General features: G+C 41.0%; 1 protein-coding gene across 1 annotated transcript; it reads right to left on the reverse strand.

The window, feature by feature from the left end:
- Positions 1-2,370: 2,370 nt before the first annotated feature.
- LOC103718393 (4-coumarate-CoA ligase 1-like) lies at positions 2,371-9,706 on the reverse strand. The gene is made up of 5 exons (XM_008807190.6): positions 7,828-9,706; positions 6,511-6,709; positions 4,668-4,881; positions 4,458-4,560; positions 2,371-2,726 (listed from the first exon to the last, which is right to left on the reverse strand). Exons 1-5 carry the CDS (start codon positions 8,809-8,811, stop codon positions 2,604-2,606), a joined length of 1,623 nt encoding a protein of 540 aa, XP_008805412.4. The 5' UTR covers positions 8,812-9,706; the 3' UTR covers positions 2,371-2,603.
- Between the last annotated feature and the right edge of the window lie 1,366 nt (positions 9,707-11,072).

Raw genomic sequence — 11,072 nt, forward strand, 5'->3', positions numbered from 1 at the left:
CAAGAAAGGCCTCTTACCTTTTTTAGTCAAGCACTACAAGAGAAACAACTGCTCCTTTCTACCTATAATAAGGAGATGCTAGCACTAGTAGTGGCTATCCAGAAGTGGTGTACATATTTGCTCGGGAGACATTTTATTGTTCGGACAAACTAATAGAGTTTGAAGTACTTAAGGACTCAAAAGATTACTACTACTGCCCAACAACGCTGGCTTTATAAGCTCATGGGATTCAATTTTTCAATCGAGTATAAGAAGGGCGAAGAAAATGTGGTAGCAAATACTCTATCCAGGTGAGATACCAAGGGAAGCGTAGAGGAGGCCGAGTTAAATGTCATTTCACAACCTTTGCCAAATTGGCTAGAGGTGATCAATGAAGAAAATAATTCCAGCCCTTCTCTAACTGCATTGATGAAGAAAATTCAAGAAGGAGAAGCATTGGGACCATGGAGGGTTTCCGCTGATGTAATTTTTCAAGAAAAGAATTTATTTGGAGGAAGGGTCTTCACTTAACAAGGAGACCTTGAATTAATTCCACGGAAGTTTTCATGAAGGGTATCAGAAAACTCTCCAACATATGAGAGCCAGTTTCTATTGGAGGGGCATGAGGAGAGACCTCAAAAAAATTATCCAGGAGTGCGATGTTTGCCAAAAACACAAGATTGAAAACTTGTCACCTACAGAACTTTTGCAGCCCCTTTCAGTGCCAGAGCATATTTGGGAGAAAATCTTCATGGATTTCATTGAAGGATTGCCGAATTTAAGAGAAAAGACGGTGATTTTCACTGTAGTTGATCGATTGTCCAAGTTTGCGCATTTCTTTGCACTTAGCCATCCATATACTATTGTAAGTGTGGCTGCTGTCTTTGTTGTTCAGATTTTTAGATTAGATGGAATGCCTAGAACTATTGTTTGTGATCGTGATGTAACTTTCACAAGCTCCTTCTAGGCTGAATCATTTTGACTGCAAGGTACTAGCTTTAATTTCAGCTCAGCTTATCATTCTTAAACGAATGGCCAATCTGAATTAGTAAATAAGACCTTGGAGATGTATCTACATTGTTTTACATGTGATCAACCAAAAGAGTGGAGTAGGTGGTTGAAGTGGGTTGAGTATAGTTATAACACAAGTTGGCATTCCACCATTAAGAAGACTCCATTTGAAGTTGTGTATGGAAGATAACCTCCCACCCTTCTTTCCTGTGTTCCTGGAACAGCTAGAGTTGAAGCTATGGGATTGGACTTAGCTAAAAGGAATGAGATTCTCAAGGAAATTTAGCAGAACATGAGGTTGCCTCACGAAATCATGAAAAGGGTGTATGATGGAAAACACAACGAGCGGGAGTTTGAGGAAGGAGATTGGGTCCATTTGCGTCTACATCCCTATCGGCAGTCCTCTATTGCTTTACGGAGAAATGTCAAATTGAAAACAAGGTTCTACGACCCTTTTTAAATTATTAAAAAAATAAATCCAGTTGCTTACAAGTTAAAGCTGCCCGAGGTTTCGAAGATCCATCTTGTGTTTCACGTAAGCTTGTTAACGAAAAAAGTTGGAGGAGTCTCAGTCCAACATCAGCCATCATCTACTGAGAAGGATAACGACACTATCGCTCCTAGGCCTTAAGCTATATTGAATCGAAGAGTCCACAACAAGAAGCAACAAATTCTCATCTTATGGCAGGGTCTCTCACCTGCAGAAGCTACATGGGAAGACGAGGACTAGATTCAAATGCAGTTTCCAAATATCACCCTTAAGGACAAGGGTGAAAACTAGGGGGGAAGGGATGTTATGTGCTGGCCTTGACTATTTTAGAAGATCTAATTGAGAGGCAAGAATTGACTGGTTAGGCAAGATTGCCAATAATTGGCTAATTAGATTCTATCTATATTTGCAGTATCTTAAATAAGAGAATTGTTCCTAATTAGTTATGATTTGCTTAAATTAGAAATTAAGACCATAACGGTCCAACTAAATTGTAGTTTTCTTTATTAGAGCATTATAAGAGATTATATCACGAAAGTGTTTTTCTTTGCATTATTGCAATCTAAGAAGGCCCAGCTCCCTCGAAGTAGCTATTAAATTCTTCTTTTGCGCTCTGTTGGATTCACTATAGGTCCTCAACCGACCACGTCCAACAAGTCTATACCACTTTTTCTCTATGATGCCGCACAAATGACCAGCTATTGGAGTTTGAGAGGTATCGAGGCGTCAGCCTTCAAGTCATTGATGGATCCCAGGTCCATGTCTACTGTCTGCACGACGATGTCGCTCAAACAAAATCCAATTTAGGAGAAGTGCTCCTATACGTGGTGAGATAATGAAAGAGAAGGTGTTTTGCTGTGTATTTTGGCCCCCGGCTCCTCCACCAAAAATAAATAATCTTGTGACATATTTATTTCTCATCTTTAATAAAAAAAAATAATGATGTCCGTTTCACAAATCATTGCACTGTTACATCAAATTATGAACTCCAGGCACAAAGAAATGGTCTATGAACAGCTGCGAAACAACACTACGCAGGCAAGTCATACCATGTATGGGTGGATAAGCATTTACGGTGGGGCTCGCTAGAGTAATAGCATACGTGTGCACAGAAGGAGAGGGATCATGGAAGGGGACACCCAGCTGCTAGCTTCGCTCGGAGGTCCTTCCTCAATATCTTGCCAGATGCCGCCTTGGGAATGGCCTCGACGAAGAACACCTTGTGTATCCTCTTGTAGAACACCACCTGAGACAGACGATAAGGCGAACTTTTTGTTAAAAGGCTCTAAAACAGTAGCAGCTTCACACTTGAAGTGAAAAATTAGCATTTGGACGATGTATTGATTGGTCCAGATTATTACATACCGAGTGATGAACAGTTTTCGCTGCCATCTATCTAAAAAAAAAAGGAGCATCTGTTGCAATAAGGCCTCATTTGTTTTCCTATTGTCTTGGGCCGACTAATTGGGCCGGATCTATTCGAATGATGTAAGAGCTGAATACAGGCCCATTGGCATGCAGAAATATATGGTCTTATATGGGCTGGCATGGGCCTGGTAATCTTGTAGCTTTGATCTAAAAGAATCCATAATAATCTGGATAAAATATGGCCTCCAATATTGGCATTCTTTTAGTAGGCCAGAATAGGTCCGAAGGAGGGCACAGTCTGATCCTACTCGAATTTTATTAAAACGCTCTTAACTGAAGCAATTCTAAACTAAATCTGTATTCTGTCAAGGCTCTTAATTCAACAGGACCCGCCCAAGCTGCTTTCGGATGGGGGAATGTGTGCCGACTCTCTATTCCTTCCTTTATCCTGCCAAATGGTCTTTTTTATCGATGAAATAGTCTAAAGCCCCGTTTGGTAGAGCTTTTGGAGGGCCAGAGATAGAATAGGAGTATTTGGTAAAAAATTCGAAAAACTGTTTTAGCTTTGCCAGAAAGCTAAAATAGCTTTTTGGAAGAATCTCCATTTTAGAGTTTTTTCAAAAAAACACTTTTAGGCTCAGTGAGAAAATTATTTTGAGTTATACAATTTTTTTCTTTTTGGACCAAAATACCAATGATAAAATATAATAATTACAAAAAATAATAATATTAATATATAATGATAATGATTATAATATTTTATACCTTAATTATTGTATTATACTATAAATATTATATTAAATTACATTATATCATAATACATTGATATATTATAATATATTATATCAAATTATGTTATATTATTATGCTATAATATACAATATAATATTATTATATTATAATAATATTATATTACATTACAGTAATAGTATACTATATTATATATTTATGTATTAATATATACTATAATTTATTATACTCTATTGTATAATATTACGCAATGTTCTTTATAGTCATTTTGTCAAACCCAAAGTATTTCTTAATTTGTTTATCGAACAACTTTTTATAAAAGCTCTACTTCAAAAAGCTCTACTACCAACAGCTCTATCAAACGGAGCCTAATTCTCTCCCTATATTGCATGAGGGGATATCCCTCTCTTGAGGAATAAGCTCATCTGTGGAGAGAGATGAAATAGGCTTATTCCTTGCCCCCATCATATACCAAAACCTGATCTCTCCAAAAAAAAAAAAAAAATTCCTATCTACTCTTAACTCTTAAGTACACAAAAATTGGAAGGGTAATTTTACCTTTGTGATTAAAAATATATATATATATATATATATCATCAAGAATTCCAAAGTCGGTCGAACTCTATTTCCTTTCCTTGTCCCCTCCCACTTGTGTCGCCAATCAAATGATGCCAAAGGACAGCTAATTCCGTTCAAAAAGCCAATCGCTTTCGGTATACTCTTTATTATTCCCTCCAAATTGATTCCGTGGGCCGGCCCATTTGCTTCCATAAGGGACCCGTTAGGTTACGTTGGATGTATTATATGCCAGGTCATTATAGCTGAGCTCTTAAATTGTGTAATTAGTTGGGCATCTCACCTGTTTGGAGATGTATCGTTTGATCTCGTCTTCCGTGATTTCCGAGCCACCTGATCGCACGACAAATGCCACCGGGAGCTCCCCACAGAGATCATCCTTCATTCTGGAAATCATCAAAATGAAATTGGAGTGATACATAAGCGAATTGGTGGCTGGAAAAAATAAGACGCTATGAGCAAAATCGGACCGTGATTAAGGTGCACCACTTACGAGACTACGGCAGAATCGGCTATGTTGGGGTGGGCGATGAGCATGGCTTCGAGCTCAGCAGGGGCCACTTGGAACCCTTTGTATTTGATGAGCTCTTTTAGCCTGTCCACTATGAAGATCTCCTCGTCATCATCCACGTACCCAATATCCCCAGTATGCAGCCAACCTTCTTTGTCTATGGTCCGTTCCGTTGCCTCCGGATCATTCAGATAACCTAAATAATTACAACAAGATAAAGTTAGTATGACCCCTTTCTTCTTCTTTTTTAAAAGCAAACCCATGGCCAAGCCCATCAAGCTTCTTTGACAGTAATCATCATAGCATAGGATAGATGGTTCCACCTCGAGCTAGGCTGCTCAAAGGTCTGGTTGCAGCGAGATCAAAACAGAGAATCTTTGATAATGATAAGGCTGCAAACGGGCCAGATAATACAGGGCTTGTGATCGCGTACGTACTTTCCGAGAAATTTCATAGGAAAAACTTCCAAGCAAATAAGGATCGAATTTTTTGGAGAGCAAGCAAGCTGTAACCAGAGATATTTAATTTGCTTTACAATATTATCCCGTGGCTCTTTTTGCTAAAGAATGTTGTCCGGTAGCGCTGAATGATGAGTGTCGGCCGGGAGAATGCGGTCCCACTGTTTGATTTTTTTTTTTTTTTTGGTAGTTCCGCGTTTTGAGACATGGAATGGTGACGTGGATGTCTTACATATTTTTTAATTACATCTATGTTGTGGCCAACTAGGATTCTCACCGCATACACACAATGCTGGACAGCTTTCGATGGCGACTATCAAAAGAGATGGTCAACCACCAACTAATGTATACTGCATATGGCATGGCATATGCATGTGGAAAGCTATTCAAGATGGCTATTAAAAATTAAGATTTTTTATATAAATATACTTCTCAAAAAACCAAATTTATGTAAATATTTTTTTTTAAATTATATTTATTTTTGTACCCTCATAAAATATTATTTTTACACAAATATCCTTAATATAACGAGTCTTCAAACACCCTTAATAAAAACCACATTTATTTTAATAAAAAATAAAATAAAATTTTAAAATTATTTTTTGTCCTCTACCGTAATTGTCTTATAAATATTTTCTTTTTGCACATTTACTCATTAAAAATATTTTAATCATTTTAATTTAGAAGCCCTTAATTTTTTAACGGTATTAGATGGCACGGATACGCATGCAAAAACACGGACAAAAAATGGCAGAAGAGTAAAAGAAGTATTTTACGGGGATATACATGCAAATATCAATTTTGAAATGATATTTATGTAAATTTTGATATTTAGAAATGTATGCATGAAAAAAAAATCTAAAAATTATATAGAATTTTCTTTTGCTAGAGGGGCCAATCAATGTCTGTGATTTGTACGTAGCTTTTATTAGAGTGCAACAAGGCAGGTCCAATTCATTTACCAGCACCGTTGGCATGTCACATGGCTATAGATTGATGCGATCCATTAAAAGTGACTGATAGAGAGCACCAACCTTCTCATATCAGCATTGGCAAAGTAGGTTCTCGTTAATGTAGTTGGACCATGGCATCAAATAATGGTGTTTTTTTGGCGGGGGGATAGAAATATATATTTTGTCGAAACCTATGACCAAAGAATCGCTTGTAGCGTCTATTTGTATCATTAATAGGTTATTTTCGTTGTCATTGAAAAGAAAAGAAAAGAAAAGAAAAGCTTTTCTGAAAACAAAGTTATATATATGATTAACTTGGCATTTGTCAACAAGTTACTTTAATTCCTATAATTAACCACAAAGCTCCTTTAACCAATGAGCAAGCAAAAAGATGACAAAGGATCCAAGAGTTACCTTTCATAATTTGCTTTCCCCTGATGCAGATCTCACCAGGCTGGTTCCGAGGCAGGGATAGTCCAGTCTCAGGATCTAATATCTTGAGCTCAGCGTTCCTCACAACGGTGCCACATGATCCTGATTTGACATCAAACGGCTCCTTCGCAAATGCTAGACACATGGAGAGAACTGGCCCAGCTTCGGTCATTCCGTAGCCCTGTGAGATTTTTCAGCCAAATACCCTAAGTTTAGTTGCCAGCCATTTTCGCATTAAATGTATGGCATAATTAGCTGCTCTTTCCCGTAGCTTTCCGCGACAAATTTGTCAGAAAACAACTGAATGACTGCAGGGGCATATGAAAGCAACGGACACTAGCAGAGATGAATCAGAATTCGAGCGTTTTAAACTAAATTTTACTACAAAAGATATCCCATATCGATCTTTGGCCTAGTTCGAGCATTTAAAAGATTGATAGATCGAAGTTTACAAACCAGAGGACCCCCACCCGTCCTTCCCCTCCGGAAAAGACATCAAATTTAGAATCTACTACAGTGTAAAAAGACCGCACCTATATTGAATAGTGACAATCAAATTATAAGAAAGTAATTTACTATTATGCTAAGATACAATCTTTCAAAATTTGGAATATAGGTATACTCTTAGTTTTTTTAATTCCTTTTTGCTATTATTCCGATGAAGTAATTATTAGTTGGATCAAATCCATCACACCAATTAGTTGGTGGATCAGTTCAATCATAAAGCAACATATAAAAATACAAATAGCAAAAAATTTTATATATATATATATATATATATATATATATATATATATTCTTATGTTATTTCATCATTCGATTTTTCGATTAGTTTGTCGGTGGATTAGACTCAACTACAAATTATAGTTGGTCCCACTAACATTGGTCGCTAGCATGATATGATAGAGCATCGGCTGCTCAGCCAGGATCCACCGTGTTCCGGGCAACCGGTCACTGATTGGTGGGACCCACCAAAGTACTGCGTGATTTAACTAGACAAAAAATAGCTGGGAACATAATCAGTAATCTCACGATTTATATGACATAATTAAATTACTATCTAATGTCCCTAGTGTTGATATGATTTAAAGTCTAAGCTCCCACTTCTCGGAAAATGAACGATTTGACCTAAGCTCGCGATCTATCAAGCACCCAACAATTATTTTTCAAAAAAGTTAGAATCACCAATTGTTTAATTAAACACAAGATAAAATTAACCCATCGCAAACTAGATCATCAATTGTAAATTTAATGGAGACCGACAGCAATGCCAAGAAAAATGCCCCATCCGTTACATACCTGCCCGAGCTTGGCATTCGGTATCTTGGCCATGAGCTTGTCCTGCAGCTCCTTCCCCATGGGCGCCGCCCCGGACATCACCGTCCGAATTGAGGACAGGTCGTAGCGGTCCACCGCCGGGCTCTTCACCATCTCCACCACTATCGGCGGCACGAACGGCGCTATCGTCACCTTGTACCTCTCCACCAGCTCCATCAGCACCGCCACGTCGAACTTCCTCATTATCAGTAGCGCCGCCCCCACCCTCAGCCCGCACAGCAGTACGGAGTTCAAAGAGTATATGTGGAAGAGCGGCAGCACGCAGAGAATGACGTCTTCTTCATGGAAGTAGAGGTTGGGGTTGTCGCCGTCCACCTGCTGGGCCACGCTGGTCACCAGCCCTCGGTGCGTGAGCATGACTCCTTTGGGGAGCCCGGTGGTGCCGGAGGAGTAGGGGAGAGCCACCACGGCGTCTGGGTCGATCTCCACCTCCGGCGCCGCCGCCTCGTCGGCGGAGAGAACGTCGGAGAAGGGGATGCAGCCGTCGGGGAGGGGTCCATCGACGCAGATGATGGGAATATTGAGATCGGCGACCTTGGGGACGTGGCAGCACTCGGTGAGGACGACGCGGGCGGCGGAGGCGGCCGCCTGCTTGGCGACCTCGGCCGCGGTGTGGAAGGGGTTGGCGGTGGTGACGATGGCGCCGAGGCGGGAGGCGGCGAGGAAGGCGAGGGCGAAGGCTTGGCAGTTGGGGAGGAGGAGCATGAGGACTCCGCCGGGGCGGAGGCCGAGGCTGTGTAGGCCTGCAGCGGCGCGGCGGGAAAGGAGATCGACGTCGGCGTATGTCAAAGTGGTGCCGGTGGCGGAGTCGATGAGGCAGGGGCGGTCGCGGTGGGCGGCGAGGTGTTGGAAGCAGTAGGCGTGGAGGGGGAGGTGGTCAGGGATCTCGATGTCGGGGAGCTTCGACCGGAAGATGGTCGCGTCCGACGGCAGATTGGGGCCCATTTCAATTAAGGGTCCAGAGAGAAGGAAAAGATTTGGTTCAGTTCTCGTCTCTACTGCGCTGAGAAGAGGGGGGGCGGCAAATATAGTGATGGGAGGGGAGGGAAGGACGAGGGGAAGGTGGTGGGGATCTGGAATGGGGTTTATTAAATTGATGCAAGTATAAAATAGCGTTCGGCGAGGGTTGGTGGCATGGATTGACTAGGGACTGCAGTGGACCCGCGACTTGCGGCCCCGAAGACTCCACCACCTACCGCACCCGCAAACGATGGCAAGGGGATGGTTGTCCTTTCTTCCATTCGGACGCATAAAACGTTTTATGCGGAAATGAGATCCTAGCCGTTGATTCCGTCGTCGGTAGTCGATGAGGATGGTGGATGGTAGCTTTGACGCGGTAGGCGGCAAGGAACGGGGTTGGAAATGGGCGCGGGCGAGTCCCACCTACGACGAGCCGGGAGTTTGGACCGGGATCGATCAGACCAAGGGGGTCCTGGTGGATTCTCGGCGTGGTGTGTTTGGTGATTGATGGGGGGATCTGAGCCGTGAACTGAGTTGGTTGTCTGGATCGTGCGGCTTGCGTGATCGGATGGACAAAATAGTTTGGGCCATCTCACCAACCAACCGACGGAGGGCCTTGCGGAGCTGGCTGCCAGATCCACGAGAACAAACGTTGAGCGAAAGGCGCGGAAAACGGATTAAATGGGGGGAAATAATGAGTGAGATGGGGCCCATCCGCAATGCCCCGAGGAGACCGCTTCTCTCTCTCTCTCTCTCTCTCTCTCTCTCTCTCTAAGGTTTTGGTCTTGGATTCTTCCACTTGGCCATTTCAAACAACTGGCTATTCGTACTCCATTCTTGTATAAAAATAGAGACAACTACGCGGTTGATGGAAAATGAAGAAAAATATGCAGGTTGCATGTATCTTGTCTTTAGTGAATTGTGCAATCTTATGCTTAAAGCAATCTCGTATCTAATTTTCAATTCTTAGTTACACAATAAAAAGAAAAGGAGAAAAAGAAAAAGCTGAAAGATATTTAACCCTCTTATATGGTTAATCTCTTTTCTATTCTTTCTATATATATATATATATATATATATATATATATAAACGTTATGGCTGATGGCACTTTTGTTCATTAAAATATGTATGTTATTCTATGAATAACACTGCTCTAACCCTTTGAAATAGTTATTCTGGATAAGCAGGTTAATTGAACTTTATTGCTTCCTTATAGCTCTCTATGATACTGTTTGGTTGGAATAGCATCGAGTCGTTGTTCCTGTACCAAATTAAATTTGAAAAGCACGGCTGCTGATGCTGCTGTTCCAGCTTGCTAATTCCAACATTTTGGACGCTTCTCCTAGTTGCTCATGGATTTCGGCGGTATATCTGGATTGGTTTGAATTCCGTGTCCTACTCTCGTGGGGTTTTTTCCCCTCCTGGATTTGTACTCTTCTAGGTGGGTTTTATTCAAAATTTTCACTAATGAATTTCTAATTGTCAATACTCAGCGAAATGGGCAACTTGCTAGCTCCCACGAGTCCATTTGGAGTCCAAGGCATGAGCGCCATGATTTGATTACTTGTATATTTTAGAGCTCGCACGTCGAACGTGGAACAGAACTGCACAAAATTTGATACATGGGTTCCAGTTCGAGCGTTACACGAAGAGAAAGTCATAGGAACTAGACAAAGTGGCAGAGATGACTTAGAAATCACCTTTACTAATTTTTGATCCATGGTCAAACCATGGGAAGTAGCAAATCATGAATTCTCCAGCTCATGGTGGTTCGAGTAGGGCTTGCATTTGGTCAACTCTCGTTATCTACCACCCATGTTCGAGCACATGCCAATTTGATTAAACTTGTATTCTGGAGAAGGGAATCCAAGTATGTAGGACTTCTCATTATAATGTGGGCAAGTTTTTTTTTTCTTTTTTTTCTTCTTTCCATCATGATTGTCTAGTTTATGATTCCAACTTTCCCTATTGCAATTAGCATTGCATGACCAACTCTACGAGATTCCGTTACAAATAAAAGATAGTAGCAATGACTCTCAACCATCAGCAACTAGACTTCCGTGAGCGATATTAGCAAACTAGGGTTTTCTCATCCAATTTTCACATTGCTCATAGTTATAGGTTAGGGTTCTACCATGTTGGTTTAGGATCTAGACCCAGAACCATTGGAACTTCAGGTCTAAATATTGTTCCATATGCAGTCCACTGAAGCATAAGATCAAGTCTACATTTTGCTAGTAAAGAA

Source organism: Phoenix dactylifera, chromosome 2 (assembly GCF_051530095.1).
Source record: "Phoenix dactylifera cultivar Ajwa chromosome 2, Ajwa_hap1_PhDact_Kaust_v1.1, whole genome shotgun sequence".
Lineage (NCBI taxonomy): Eukaryota > Viridiplantae > Streptophyta > Magnoliopsida > Arecales > Arecaceae > Phoenix > Phoenix dactylifera.